The 15,484-nt window shown below is 48.0% G+C and overlaps 1 protein-coding gene across 2 annotated transcripts; it reads left to right on the forward strand.

Annotated features, from left to right (window-relative positions):
* Positions 1-404: 404 nt before the first annotated feature.
* On the forward strand, positions 405-13,633 carry LOC140910039 (threonine synthase-like 2). 2 transcript variants are annotated; one of them, XM_073340152.1, is made up of 9 exons: positions 405-495; positions 1,297-1,532; positions 3,679-3,873; positions 6,589-6,741; positions 7,841-8,071; positions 8,953-9,101; positions 11,502-11,627; positions 12,527-12,678; positions 13,338-13,633. In XM_073340152.1, exons 2-9 carry the CDS (start codon positions 1,310-1,312, stop codon positions 13,540-13,542), a joined length of 1,434 nt encoding a protein of 477 aa, XP_073196253.1. In that variant the 5' UTR covers positions 405-495; positions 1,297-1,309; the 3' UTR covers positions 13,543-13,633. The 2 variants fall into 2 exon arrangements, with proteins under 2 accessions (XP_073196253.1, XP_073196252.1); XM_073340151.1 differs by lacking the exons at positions 405-495; positions 3,679-3,873 and having other exon boundaries at positions 1,342-1,532; positions 13,338-13,630.
* The last annotated feature ends 1,851 nt before the right edge of the window (positions 13,634-15,484 follow it).

Raw genomic sequence — 15,484 nt, forward strand, 5'->3', positions numbered from 1 at the left:
TGGCTTTAAACAGCACTGCTGAAGTTCTGAAATACTGTAACTCCTGCAAATAGTTTTCTGACTTGCAGGGTCAATAGTTCTCTGGGTGGGGCCATCATGTCCCTTGTATCAATTTGGGATTTTGTTTGCAATGAAAAGTCCCTTCAGGTTATGCTAGAAAGGCTCAGTGAAAGGGTGCAGAAAATGCAGCTCTTTTACATAGATTACAAGGCCAGAAGGGAACACTATGATTATCTACCCTGCCCTCCTGCGTAACACGACTGTGGCAGTAATAATCATGCCGCCTTCGTGCAGCCAATCGAGTGGTGTTTCTAATGCCCGCTAGATGCTGAATCCACTTCTGCCTTGACAGCGTCAGAAATACGCAGTGAGCCAATGCACAGCAAATAATACTGCTCAGCCACCTCTCAAAGAACGACCAGCAACTGGGATCCTACTGCTGTGAAGGGGACTCCAACAGGCTGCTTAGAACTGGACACAGAAGGAAACTGAATTGTAAAGCATTTGCTGTGGGGAGGGAGGGAATGTTTTGGATGGGAGTTGCTGGGAGCATTGCGTCAGCCAGGAGGGAGAGTCTAACCAGAGGCTTGGGGGCCATTACTCAGGCTGTCCTGTACTGCTTCCAAAACTGTACGTCTTTAGGCTGCACTGCAGCTGTGGCTGCCAGAGGCACGTCTTGGAAGAGAGTGGAGAGATGGGTCTGGCCCAGGCAGGTTGCCTGGGCCCTGTTGTTGCCTGGGTCCTTTTAAAGACGGGGAGACGTTTATTTTTCTGATTTGAAAATAAGTGAATTTAAATATATTTGGGGCATGTACGGAGGGGAGGGGGTTCAAGCTGCAGAGAACTAAATGTTGTAAGAGGAGAATCCTCTGGAATTTTGGTTTCCCAGTGTTAAGTGTGTAAGGCTCCCCCTGCCTTGTTGGCTCAGGACACACTGGGGCTTGGAGTTCCTGTCCGCACTCTGGGTCTCATTCTGAGGTGTGGGTGCTGAGCGCTTCTTGGGATCAGGCCCTGCATTCGGAAGCCACTGAATTCTATTCTTCCCCAAATAAATTTCCCAGGCCCCATGGAATATGCAGAGTACCTCTAATCTCCTCAGAGAGTCCTGGCCTGAGAATACTCCTTTTTACTTCCACAGAACTAGTTGCCTTGGTGAATTAGTCCTGTTCCTTGTTTCCATGACACAGATCAGTAAAGGGCATAACAGCAGCAGCCACAGAATACCCGTCAGTCTGTCTCCCTGTCTTGCGATACCCCAGACTTCTCCCCCTGGTGTAACTGTCACGTCTCTTGCAGTGACGCCAGAAACATGAGGTACGTCAGCACTCGAGGAGAAGCCAGGAGCGTTGACTTTGAAGGAGCCCTCTTTTCTGGCTATGCACCGGATGGTGGCCTTTTTGTGCCCCAGGAAATCCCTACCCTGGACTATAACACTCTGCGAACATGGAGTGCCTTCTCCTATCCAGAGCTGGTGAAAGAGCTGAGTTCACTCTTCATCTCATCTGAACTAATCCCACGGAAAGAGCTGAATGGTAAACGCAAACCAGAAACATGCTGTAGGGGTCACACTGTTTGTATCAAAGCTCTTAGATGAGACTATTATTTTACCACAGCGGTTCTCGAAATGGGGGTCGCATCCTATCAGGGGGTTGTGAGGTTATGATGTGGGAGTCATGAGCTGCCCAGCTCTGAAGGCAGTGCCGTAAGGGTGGCGATGGGGCGCTAAATCTGCTGTGAAAAGTGATATTGGCAAAGTTTCTTCACAACCCCAGTACTAAACAGTAATGGTTTAAAAAATTCTTTTCTGCTTATAACAATAATTCAATAAAAATGTGTGTTAGTCTTAATGTGAAATTGATGATAAAAGGTAAATCCATTTTGAAGAACAGGGTTATAAAGTTACCATTTAAAATAATGTTAAACATTAAAAATGTTTTTAATTTATAAGGGGGGGGGCTGCACTCAGAGGCTTACTGTGTAAAAGGGGTCGCCAATACAAAAAGTTTGAGAATCACTGTGACCCTGTATTAATCCATCAGTCTAATAACCCTGATCCTCAATTGACCTATGGAGGCCCTTACTGGCCAGAATCTCAATAGTTATTTTAATAAAAAGAAAAGGAGTACTTGTGCCACCTTAGAGACTAACCAATTTATTTGAGCATAAGCTTTCGTGAGCTACAGCTCACTTCATCGGATGCATACTGTGGAAAATACAGAAGATGTTTTTGTACACACAAACCATGAAAAAATGGGTGTTTACCACTACAAAAGGTTTTCTCTCTCCCCACCCCACTCTCCTGCTGGTAATAGCTTATCTAAAGTGATCACTCTCCTTACAATGTGTATGATAATCAAGGTGGGCCATTTCCAGCACAATGTTTTTAATGTTACCCTGTCCTTTCTCTCCCCCAATTGTTACATCCACTTGTCATTGAACTAGATTGTTGGAAATCTGCTTCTATTCTGAAGACTAGCAGAAGAGTCTCTTTAAACAAACACAGGGCCAAATTCTGTCTCTGTCTATAAAAATCATTCTCTTAAATGGCTAATACAGTTTCCCAGGTTGCTGTAGGAAGGCAGATCTCTGCTGCAAGTGGGTGCAAATACAGTGTGTATAAAGCTGCAAAATCAGTGCTTTTGGGCACCTTTATGCTGGCTGCAGCAGCGCCAGCCACACACTGCTGTTCCATGTAGAAAACTCCTAGGAACATGGTATCATATCAGATGAGACCTTTGGTGTATCCCAGGGTGTGCATGGAAAAGATAAGCAAGCAGGCTCTGTCACCTTTGTGGCTCCTATCATAGAAGACCTGTGAAGCCCTAAGTGGTTTTTGATTGGTGTAGACAGGATTAAGGAGGAAATTTCCTCTCTTGCTGTGTGTGTGGGTTTTTCTCTGCCTTTGGGTAGCACCCTGTCAGAATTTGGCCCAGACTGTTTTAAGTAACACATATTTGAAAACAGATGTAAAAGCAAATGTAGAAAATCGATTCCTTCTTCTACCAGAAATTCCTGGTTCTATATTTTCCCTTGGCAAAATGGATCACAAAACAAGCATGTAACATGAAGCCAGGTGTAGGTTTTGGTAAAGAAAACTTGTAACAAATCAGTGGCCTTTTGGTGCTTCAGAAATGTCACTGTGGTGCACTCCATGGAAGCTCAAATTTCTCTCCGACAGTGGGAAAAAAGTTTGGATTCTCCTGCTGTAAAAGCAGCATCTCCTTAGCTGTCAACTGTAAACGGCCTCTGACAGACAGTTGCGCAGTTTTGTTTATACAGTTAGATTTTATTATAGCACCTATCCAAAGTCTCACTGCGTCCATTAGAGGGCAGTGGGGACCATCCACCCGAGCTGGTTCACTGCAACATTGGTTGATTCTTGTTTTAATTGTTCAAATAGTTCTGATTGGGTCAGATCCTCAGTTGGTATAAATCAGCATGGCTCTGTTAAGGTCAGTGGAGCTGTCCAATTTACACTGAGGAGCAGACTCTTAATTTGTAAGAGAATAATGTGTTGGGCTTCTGTCTATCACTTCCTCAGCTCTGTGGTACTGGAGAGTCTTTGGTTTTTCAGTAAAGATTCTCATGAGCTTGGCAAACCATGATCATGCAGGTGACGTGTTGGAGGTTTGTTCCTGGTACCTGTTCTAACAGTCCCCTTCAACGGCTTCCCTCCAGATCTGATTGACAGCGCCTTCCGGAGGTTCCGGCACAACAACGTTGTGCATCTGGCCAGGCTGAAGGATGGGCTGAATGTTTTGGAGCTCTGGCATGGTGTAACTTATGCCTTTAAGGACTTGTCCTTGTCCTGCACAGGGCAGTTTTTACAGTACTTCCTGAAGAAAAGGAAGAAGCACATCAGTATTCTAGTTGGTAGGTGTGACAGGTGTCGGTCGGTCCTCCGAGCCCCTAGGGGCGACGGAGAGCTATGGTCTCCCTGGCAGGCCTCAGCCACACCTTCCGGGCGTTGGGGAATTAGCGGGGAAGGTGTGCCGGCACGAGTCAGTAGCGCGCCCCTCGGGCAGGGGAGCGCCGGGGTAGGGGAACACAGGCCCACCCAACTCCACTGCGTTCCAGCCCAGGGCCCTGACAGTGGCGGGAGGCAAAAGTCCCGCCGCTGGGTCAGCGGGGCCGTCCGCACCCGCTGACCAAACACACCCACCCCACGGTGTAGTTCGGCCCCTGGGCTACTTCCTACCCGGTCTCTCAGGCGGGCCACTCCGGTGCCTCCATCTCCTCCGGGTATTCCGCTGCAGGCAGCTCCAGTCCCTCCATCTCCTCCGGGTATTCCGCTGCGGGCAGCTCCAGTCCCTCCATCTCGTCCGAGTATTCCACTGCGGGCCGCTCCGGTCCCTCCATCTCGTCCAAGTATTCCGCTGCGGGCCACTCCGGTGCCTCCATCTCCTCCGGGTATTCCGCTGCGGGCAGCTCCGGTCCCTCCATCTCCTCCGAGTATTCCGCTACGGGCAGCTCCGGTCCCTCCATCTCGTCCGAGTATTCCGCTGCGGGCCACTCCGGTGCCTCCATCTCCTCCGGGTATTCCGCTGCGGGCCACTCCGGTCCCTCCATCTCCTCCGGGTATTCCGCTGCGGGCAGCTCCGGTCCCTCCATCTCCTCCGAGTATTCCGCTGCGGGCAGCTCCGGTCCCTCCATCTCCTCCGAGTATTCCGCTGCGGGCCACTCCGGTGCCTCCATCTCCTCCGGGTATTCCGCTGCGGGCAGCTCCGGTCCCTCCATCTCCTCCGAGTATTCCGCTACGGGCAGCTCCGGTCCCTCCATCTCGTCCGAGTATTCCGCTGCGGGCCGCTCCGGTCCCTCCATCTCCTCCGAGTATTCCGCTACGGGCAGCTCCGGTCCCTCCATCTCATCCGAGTATTCCGCTGCGGGCAGCTCCGGTCCCTCCATCTCATCCGAGTATTCCGCTGCGGGCAGCTCCGGTCCCTCCATCTCATCCGAGTATTCCGCTGCGGGCAGCTCCGGTCCCTCCATCTCCTCCGGGTATTCCGCTGCGGGCAGCTCCGGTCCCTCCATCTCCTCCGAGTATTCCGCTGCGGGCAGCTCCGGTCCCTCCATCTCGTCGGAGTATTCCGCTGCGGGCAGCTCCGGTCCCTCCATCTCGTCGGAGTATTCCGCTGCGGGCAGCTCCGGTCCCTCCATCTCGTCCGAGTATTCCGCTGCGGGCAGCTCCGGTCCCTCCATCTCCTCCGAGTATTCCGCTGCGGGCAGCTCCGGTCCCTCCATCTCGTCCGAGTATTCCGCTGCGGGCCACTCTGGTCCCTCCATCTCCTCCGGGCATTCCGCTGCGGGCAGCTCCGGTCCCTCCATCTCCTCCAAGTATTCCGCTACGGGCAGCTCCGGTCCCTCCATCTCGTCCGAGTATTCCGCTGCGGGCAGCTCCGGTCCCTCCATCTCGTCCGAGTATTCCGCTGCGGGCCACTCTGGTCCCTCCATCTCCTCCGGGCATTCCGCTGCGGGCAGCTCCGGTCCCTCCATCTCCTCCAAGTATTCCGCTACGGGCAGCTCCGGTCCCTCCATCTCGTCCGAGTATTCCGCTGCGGGCAGCTCCGGTCCCTCCATCTCGTCCGAGTATTCCGCTACGGGCAGCTCCGGTCCCTCCATCTCGTCCGAGTATTCCGCTGCGGGCAGCTCCGGTCCCTCCATCTCGTCCGAGTATTCCGCTGCGGGCAGCTCCGGTCCCTCCATCTCGTCCGAGTATTCTGCTGCGGGCAGCTCCGGTCCCTCCATCTCATCCGAGTATTCCGCTGCGGGCCACTCCCGCTCCCCCTCGGTATCGGACTCATGCTGGCCCGGGCTGCAGTCAGGCCCCTCCAGGTCCTCTGGGTATTCGGCGGCTGGCAGCCCTGGTTGCCACAGGCCTTCCTCCCGGTCAGGCTCCTCCTTGCCCAGGGCTTTGCCTGGGTCAGCAGCAGGATCGCGAGGGAGCAGCCAGCAGCCTGTGTCTGTCTCCCTCCCTGATGCTCTCTTCACTGGGCAGAGGGCCCTGCCCTTTATACTTCCTGTCCCACCCTTCCCCTTCCGGGGATTGGCGGAAGCTTGATCCCCTTCTGGGGATCAGGCTGAGAGGGTGGCTCTTTACCCTCTGGTTCAGAGGGGAGCCACCCTGGCTCCCTACAGTAGGTTACAGCTAAACAGATGGGTGCAAGCAATGTACTTGGAATTTATGCCAGTCAGAGGCTACCAAAATGGTCCATGTACTCTAGCCTCATATTAGTGCTTATGCGTGGAACTGGATTGATAACTAGTATGTAAGTCTCCAGGGTTATCTCCGGAACAGGGCAGCCAGTATGCCTCACTTGACCTAGAAGGCATCTTTACTGGTTCAGCCTCCCATTCATTCTTTGGTGCCACTGGTGGTAGTGGTTTGTGATGCAGACATTTGCCTATTGGGAGGTGTTCATTTTCCAGTATTAAATGCCACACAGCCGGCACTAACCAAAAGTATCCCAGACTGAGAACTGCACCCTTCTTCTGTGTGAAAACACAAATGTGGCTGATCTTTCAGTCTTTAATTAACTCTTAATTAGTAGATATAATTATTTTCTCCTTGATTATTTTCATGTGAAACAGGAACTGCGGGAGACACCGGTAGTGCGGCAATTGAAAGTGTGCGAGGGGAAAACAACATGGACATCTTTGTTCTGTTACCCAAAGGTCTCTGCAGCCAGATACAAGAACTGCAGATGACGACGGTGATCGAAGAGAACGTCCATGTCTTTATTGGTTTGCATGTTGTTAGATTATCTATTTTATACTATTGCTGGGTTGATGGTAAAGTCAGTCCCAATGTGAACTGGCCATTAATTCTAGAAAGCCTCGGGGGAATTGTGTTACACGCTGCTCCCACTGTGGGTGTACCATTTTGGGCCATCAATCACCATGACTTGTATGCAGTATTTTGTAGCCATGTGGGTCCCTAGAGATTAGAGAGACAAGGTGGGTGAGGTTATACCTTTTATAGGACCAACCTCTGCTGGTGAGAGAGAAAAGCTTTCGCTTTTACACAGAGCTTTTCTTCAGGTCTGAGTATGTTTCCCAGACCTGAAGAAGAGCTCTTTGTAAGCTTGTCGCTCTCACCAACAGAAGTTGGTCCAATAAAATATATTACCCTCTCCCGCTTCTCTCTATTCAGCATGACTGTTACTTCAATGTTTCACTTTTCAGAACGCCAGGCCTCTGACTAATTGGAGGCTAGTTGGAGTTGCTTTACTCTCTTGACTTGTTCACCAGTTGACTCAGAGCTGCTCAGGTTTCCTTCTTTTCTAGTCATAGGTTTAAAACTATTCCCCAGTGTCTGAATAGTATTTACACAGATAATTGGTTTGCACTAAAAGAATGAGACCTTCCCTCCAAGGTAATTTATCCTCCTTGGTGCTCAGTCTTCCCCTCCCTTGTAAATAGTTTGAGTTGTTCTGGTCAGTTTTCTTCTTAGAAGGATCTTTCATGACTCACTTTGGCCCAGGCAGCACTCTGGGAGCCATAAGACATGCATTCAAGTCTTGACTCTGCTGATGGTTCATGTTATGACCTTGGAATAACCTAGAGATGAGCTCAAACCAAAGTCCCAGATCCAAACACTCTTACAAGTTGGGAATGCTGAGTAATTTAGAATTGGAACCCACATCTGGATCCAAATATTGCTGTTGGACCCTCTATATGTGTGATGGCTGAACCAAAACCCCAGCTCCAGTTCGATGGCTAGAATAACCTATCGATCTTGAATCCTATTTGGTAGGCGAAAACAACTATTTTATGCCTAATTCACTAATTTCAGCAACACTTCAGTTAATACTCCTGATTGTTCCTTCCTCTTTTTCCACAGCTCATGGAAATAGTGATGAAATTGACGAGTCGATCAAAGAATTGTTCGCTGATGCAGATTTTGCCAGACAACACAATCTGATGAGTTTGAACTCGATCAACTGGTCTAGGATTATGGTGCAGATCGCTCACTACTTCTATGCTTATTTTCAATGCACCCCATCCATGGACATGACTCCACTTCCGGCTGTGAAAATTGTTGTGCCAACAGGGGCTGGAGGAAACCTCACAGGTTAGGTGGGGTGGGGGAGACATTCTTTGGGTCTTAAAACCAAACACTGGTTTGTGATAAAGAGGGAGGTTGTATTTTTTTTCTGAACCACTTAAATCATGATTAGTAATATTTAAGAACAAACAGCATTGTTGGTGCCATACGTGATACATAATCCCAAATAGTGCTATGGTGCCATATATAGATAATATGGGGATGAGCATGTTAGAAATACACGTGAAGAGAATGAGTTGGAAACTGAAGAGAGAAAATACTGCAGATCTAATTTTTCTAAATTAGACGTGAATACATTTGTAGTAGTACAACTAATCTGGCCTGTGTGTACTTGTGGCTTATTATACGTCCATTTGCACATGAACTCTATACTATTTTGCAGGAGGGGCAATCATGGTAACAGCTCTCTCCTAACTTTACAGTTCTGACCTTTTTAACTTTAGGGGAATCATATCTACTGGAAAAGCAATACAAGGGGTGATGTAAAAAGTTGCATTCATGATATTTCAGGAGCATCTGCATGAAGCTGCATTAGCATGTTGCCAAGAGTTCAAAAGTCACATCCTATTTGAATGAAAAGCATCTTCCAGAGGCCCCTCTTTTCACAACATCTCTTAATAGGATGGTGGGGGCCGCAGAGTCCAGGACCAACCATGCGGTGCTCTCTCTTGCTGTGAGGCTGCTCAAATGGAGCATTGTATACAGGGAGCTGTAGTTTCTTTGGGCTATACTTGTATATTAAAGATAGAGCTGCATTATGGAACATAATTTTTGGCCTCTCCTGATAAATTTGCACAAATGGAGGAGCAATGATTTTATTGGTTAATGCGCTTTCTGAGCGTTTCATCACGGGGTTGAAGCCCAGGTGTAATTGCTTTCTTTCCCAGCTGGATATATCGCCCAGAAAATGGGACTCCCAATCCGACTCGTCACTGTGGTGAATAATAACGACATTATGCACAGGGCAATTCAGCATGGAGATTTCTCGTTCTCGGGGAGCGTTAAGCCAACTTTAGCTTCTGCAATGGATATTCAGGTACGTGTCTGCTTAAGAAAGAGAGATCATATATACTATGTTGAATGATGAATCTACTAAAATTATTTTGCTCTCCAGATTCTGTTCTACAGTGTTCTGACACCACCCTCATTACTGCAGAGTCTGAGTGCCTTCCAGTAGTGCATGAAGTGATGTAACTAACATGTCATGTGTGGTTCATTCTCTCTCTGATTGTCTCCCTAGTGGGAGAATTCTGTGTGCAGTGTGGTGTTTTGTTATGGATTTTTTTGTTTTGTTAACGTGTTGCTCTGTGTTTATACTACCAACAGCAGACTGAAGACGTTTCCCTGGCATTTGGAGAAAGTGGGGAGGTTTGTGATGGTCAGTAGTTCCAGATAGGTCATTCCACAGTCTCAGACCGCCTTTGAGACAGCTCTGTCTCCTGTATAGACGAGCTTTTCCCCTGTGGTAGAAAGTTCCATTGTGCCTGAGAAGTGGAGTTGTTGACCATGTTCTTCATCCAGGAGCGCAATGAAAAAATCCTGGGTCTCTGCCAAGATGTCAGTAATTCTGCTAATTTTCTTCCTGACCTCTAGCCAGGTCACTATATTATCCCCCTGTTCTGGGGTAACAATGTCACGCTGGACAAGCTGTTCATATGTTGTCTCAGGCAATCTTCTCTTCCAATTGCAGGTCCTGTGCCATTTTGCCAGTGGCTGGTAGGGGAGCCCTGGTCCACCTGCTACTCTGGGTTCCAGCCCAGGGACCCTGTGACTAACAACCTAGGGCTTCTTGCTCTCAGACCCTGTTGCTGTTTCCTAGGGCTCCTACTCCACCTCCCTACCTCTGGTTTACCACCGGCGGTTCCTTTGCTCCCCATGGCTACTTTGCCTTTCTTGCCTGAATCCCCAGTCTTGGGCAGGGTCCCAGGTTTACTCTCCCACTGTATCTCCTCCTTGTCCATGGCCAACACCCTTTCGCTCTAGGGAGTGACTGCAGATCTCCCTGCAGCTGTCTTCTGCTCTCAACTTCCTGGCTTTATACTATCCAGCCAGCCCCTACCCAGCAGGCTTCATGATCAGCTACACCTGAGTCTTTTGCCTCTCAGGCCCACATTAACCCCTTCAGGGCCTATTAGGATGCACACCCCATCACTGGGCCATATAATGGGGTCCTCTTCCTCTTTTTTGTCCTCCTGCTAACTCTAAAACATTAGGTTGACCCAGCTACATTGCTCAGAGGTGTGGAAATCCACACCCCTGAGCAATGGACTTAAGCAGCTCTAAGCCCTCGGTGTAGACAGCGGTAAATTCTTCATCAGCCTACTTACCAGTTCTTGGGGAGGTGGATTAACGAGGCCGAGGAGAGAATCTTCCCCTCGGCATTGGTAGTATCTACCCTGAAGTGCTACAGCAGCGCAGCTGCAGCTGTGCCACTGAGGTGTTTCAAGTGTAGACAAACCCCTAGACTCTGAGCTCGCTCGGGTCAGGACTATCTTCTTTCTTTGTCCAGACAACGCCGAGCACAAGGGGGCCCTAATCTTGAACTTCCCATGGCACTGGTGGTTTTCGTGGTGTGGTTTATAGGTTTTGATTAGCAACTAGACTGAGACCAGTCCCTTAAAGAATTTCTTCCACATAAGCCACTAGATGGCTACTTCATTATGACAGGTTTCAGAGGGGCAGCCCTGTTAGTCTGTATCCGCAAAAATAACGAGGAGTCCTTGTGGCACCTTAGAGACTAACCAATTTATTTGGGCATAAGCTTTCGTGGGCTAGAACCCACTTCATCAGATGCATGGAGCGAAAATACAGGAGCAGGTATAAATACATGAAAGGATGCAGGTTGCTTTGAATAAATTCGTTAGTCTCTAAGGTGCCACATGGACTCCTCATTATTTCTACTTCATTATGTTTCTCCATGTACAAATGAAGATTAAGAGAAATATCGAATGTCTACTCATTCAGCGAGCACCCTCCATTGTTTGCCATGGAATGAGGCTGGAATCCTGTGGGGGGTGAGAGTGAAGGCCGACAAAACTGAAGCTATACCAGAAAAGTGTCTCATACAGGCAACCCCTCTCAATGTGAAATGAGCTGTGAATTGTTTCCTAGGAGGAGAAATTCCAGGACAATAGTGACAGCAATGTACAGGCCAGTAAAAGCTCCCAAATGTGCTGACGTACCTTTATAAATGGCCTGGAATAGAGCCAGGTAGCTGGGTGTTTCCAGCCCTATTTATTTTGACACAAATATACAAGGCCTGATCCTGCAAGAAGCTGAGTATCTCCAATTCTCATTGAGCACACAAGAGGTACTCAGCCGTGCGGTACAGTAGTATCTACCACACTAAGTATCCAACTAGAGATCACCGGTGCTCCAGATTCTGAATTTGATTCTTTGTGGATGGAGGTTCATGTGTGTATTGTGTGTTTTTTAGGAACCTTACAATATGGAGAGAATCTTGTGGCTGCTTTCGGACTGTGATGGCAGCTTGATTAAAACTCTGATGGAACAGTTTTACACGTCGAAAAACCTTACACTCCCAGAAGAAGTGCAGAGAAAGGTCAGTCCCTTCATGTGTGTTTAGTAAATACTTTTCCATCACAATTTTTTTAAATCAACTGTTTTCAGAATAAATATTAATATTGCAAGTGTATTGAAGGGATCATGCCACGTCATCTCAAACCTAAAATGTAGGTATCTGTAGGTAGGGTGGTGGAAGACAGGTGTTTACAAAACCTGTGTGCATAGGTATCTTTTAAAATTGCAATCATTTTGTTGGGATTTAAACATTCTCCTGTAGTCCTAGAAACCCCAGTCCAGTAGCATGTGCATTATTTGTACATAGGACCAAAACACTCCCCGACAATGTAGTTTCACTGTCCAACACCCTGAGCCAGCAAAGCTTTTAACCAAGTGCATAACTTTAAATTTGTGAGTGGTTGTATGGATTTCTGTGGGACTACATGCATGCTTAACCTTTTAAGCAAGAGCTTTGGTGAATCAAGCATCAGGCTGAAAGGGAGAAAAATCAAAGGTGAAAAGTAAACTAATGGTTTCAGTGTTTCTTATCTCCATGGGAAAGAAACACTAGCAATGCCCTTGTTAAATCGTAGAAGATATGTATTATTTCACCCATCACAAACATCAGGGTTTGGGATCGATATCCTCAAATACCGGCGTCAGTTGCATTGTGTCCGCCAACAAAGGGCAGTTATTAACTGATATAGCTGGACTGACTCTGGTGATGATATCAATGTGTCTGACAGAAGTACCCGTCTCTCTTGCATTCAAGATACTAACAAATAAGAAGGTTTTACATACAAGTGGTAATATCACAGAATGAACTTTTAATACATTTTTAAAAATGATTTGACATTGATCTGTAAATTCTAGTGTGGTTTTTGTCTATGATTTTTGGGGGTTTTGTTTCTGTTTTTTTCCCTCTCCTTGGTTCTCCAGCTTTCTGAAGCGCTGAGCTCATGTTCAGCATCTGACGAAGACATTGTTCAAGCAATGAGACGCTGTTGGGAAGATAATCACTACCTGTTGTGTCCCCACTCAGCTGTGGCTGTTCACTACCATTATCAGCAGATGGACTGCCATGTCAGCAAGTAAGAAGCTACTAATGGAAGGCCAGATTCCTTTCAGGAAGTGGCTAACATCCCGGGTGATCTTATGAGAGCAGCATTTGTGCTTCTTTCTGCGGCAAGAGGGAGATCCTGGCTCACATCTGCATGGGTGCCTCAGGTTGCAGCCTCTCTTCCAGCTCCTTCATAACCTCTTACTGAGGTTGTGGCTGCACCTCCTGATCCAATCACACCCCGTTTGTGCCCCACAGGGTTGCTGGACCTTCTTGTCAACCTCCTCCTGGCACTGGCCAGGTCGACCATCCACCACACTGGGAGGAGGAAGCTGGACCAGGGAGTGCTCTGCGACAACAGGGCCTATTTCCGTTCCCTTTTCAGATCAGACCTCCAGCCAGAGTTCCTCTGGGCAGTGTCCATTGACTCCTTCGACACCTTTGAGGAGTCGTGGGCGCTGTCTGGAGTTCTCTCCTCAGTGTGCCCCTCTGGCTCCCTCATTATTAACCTTTGACCCCACTCCTGTTTTCTCTTTAATTGTCCCCAGAAATCGCTAAGAGCCTAGGCTTGGTGGTTCTGCCCCTTTAGCTGAGGAGACGGGCCCTTTATTTTGGGTGGGTCTACACCCAACTGACCCCAGAACTACTAATAGTACACGACATCCTAGGTCTCTCTCTCTCTTTTCACAGCAGACCCAGGTGCTGCTTAGCACCTGCCTCAGCAGCAAAGTTCCCAGATGCCGTGCTCCGAGTGAAGCTTGTTCCTGAAGTTCCACCCGATATACAAGCTTTAAAAGCGATGGAGACCAGGTCCACGACACTGAGGAGAGAAGATGACTGGGCAAAAACCCTAAGAGACAGAATAGAAGCCATCGCCATGCGCAGACACACATAGGTAGAGTTCGTCTGATCCTGAATAGTGCCATGCCTGGGCAGTTCCATATAAAAGACAAGGCTGACTTAATGATGCTTAAGCTGTCTGATAATTTCCCTTCCTAAGAAAGTCCTAATGAACTCAATAGAGGAATATAACGTCTCCATATAACTTGTAACTGAAGTGATAGAATTCTGTAACAGGAATATAATTCTCTATCAAATTCTATGGAATGGTTTAAAAAATTATAGAAAGGATCTGTCTGTCAAATTCTATAGGGTTTTTAGAGTAACTTCGATAGAATCCTGTTTAAAGTCTCTGGACTCATATTGCTTTTATCCCTGTTAATGCTTCTGGAAAAGTTCTTTCACATTTATCTTCAAAGTGCCTTACAAACATGAATCATTATCTAACTAAGGCTTTACACAATTATTACAATCCTGCATCTTTCCTTCCCTAGAAAAAAATCCCTAAAGGGATAGAATACAAATTGCTGTAATGATTTTTTTTCCCCTAAAAAGTTATGTTGTAATTTGAATAATTAATACAAATGAACTGTTGTCCAAAGTACACTAAGTAAAATCAGTGCTGCATTCTGGCTACTGTATCCATTTTTTGATATCTTGATAATGCTGAATTTTATCAGTTTCTTTAACTGTCCACCAGAGGGCACTGCAATCTAATTTTTTTTCATATTTTAAAATAGATCATAAATTGAAAGAGGGCTCACCAGTTGTCACCTGTAGATGATGCTTCAACAATACTTCCAGGGACTAATCGTCACAATTCAGGATGTGAATTTTTCCACAGACAATTCTATGCCTTATTTGCATGCACAGACATTCAATGCCTGCAGATGGGGTACTTGCAGAGTCGGTAATACATTTAACTGGTTTTAGCCCATGAAAGCTTAGCCCAAATAAATTTGTTCGTCTCTAACGTGCAACAAGGACTCCTCGTTGTTTTTGCTGACACAGACTAACACGGCTACCCCTCTGAAACCTGTCACAGTTGGTAATGCAGCTAACTGGCCATTTGCATGCACAAATAATGGAGCTGAACGGGCAGTTGGGGTAATAGGGCTGTAGCGAAGTGATGACTCACCAGTGTGGCACCTCCTGCTGGTCGTTGGGGAATTAACTCTTTTTTAGTTCTGGAGCACCTCCTTCTGGCCGGTGTCTCGCCTGCCGCTGGCCCCATGTCCCTCCCGGACCCCAGTGCCCTTTTCCTCAGGGTTCTGCCCCAGCAGTACCCCCACGCTCTGGGTCTCCCCTTCCAGGGGAACCTCCAACCCTCTAAACCCACCTTGCCTCAGTGACTACTGCCAGTCGTCATCTAGCCCCCGCTCACTGGGGCAAACTGCAGTCTGTGAGAGCCACTCATCATTGGCAAGGAGGTTGGACCAGGTGCCTATCTCTGGGCTGCACCTCCCAGCGCCAGTACCTGCATAGGCCTTTACCAAGCCCTCAGCCTGGGGAGTTGCCAGGCTAGAGCTCCTCTGGCCTTTCCCCAACCCTGCTCTGCTCCAAATGCCCTTTTCACTCTGGCAGCTAGATTCTTCTCTCTACAGAGTTAGAGAGAGACTTCCTCAGCACCTGGCTTACAGCCCTTTTATAGGGCCAGCTGTGGCCTGATTGGGGTGTGGCCCCACTGTGGCTGCTTTCCCCAATCAGCCTAGCCTTTCACAGCCCCAGCCCTCTCCAGGGCTGCTTTTAACCCTTGTTCTACTGGAGTGGGGCAGTTGCCCCACTACAAGGGCTCACAGGGTAGGCAGGCAATTTGGCACTCGTGAATGTGGGCAACTAACTTTCAAATGCGGTATAAGTCACATCTTTGAAAATAACAGGGGGTAGCCAAACAATGAAACTCGCCGTTCTGCGTCCAAAGAGGAGAAGCTGTTTCCGTTAAGGAAAGCTGTAGATGCTGGGGAGAGGTTTTTTTGTCTTAAAATGTGGATGCGTGC

The sequence above is a fragment of the Lepidochelys kempii genome, chromosome 4 (assembly GCF_965140265.1).
Source record: "Lepidochelys kempii isolate rLepKem1 chromosome 4, rLepKem1.hap2, whole genome shotgun sequence".
Classification (NCBI taxonomy): Eukaryota; Metazoa; Chordata; order Testudines; family Cheloniidae; genus Lepidochelys; species Lepidochelys kempii.

Bases quoted from the DNA above. Each gene is read 5' to 3' on its own strand.
- LOC140910039 (XM_073340152.1), top strand. From the start codon at position 1,310: ATGAGGTACGTCAGCACTCGAGGAGAAGCCAGGAGCGTTGACTTTGAA. The intron at 6,742-7,840 runs GTTTGCATGTTG...CTTTTTCCACAG, and splicing joins GAACGTCCATGTCTTTATTG to CTCATGGAAATAGTGATGAA. The intron at 8,072-8,952 runs GTTAGGTGGGGT...TTTCTTTCCCAG, and splicing joins GGCTGGAGGAAACCTCACAG to CTGGATATATCGCCCAGAAA.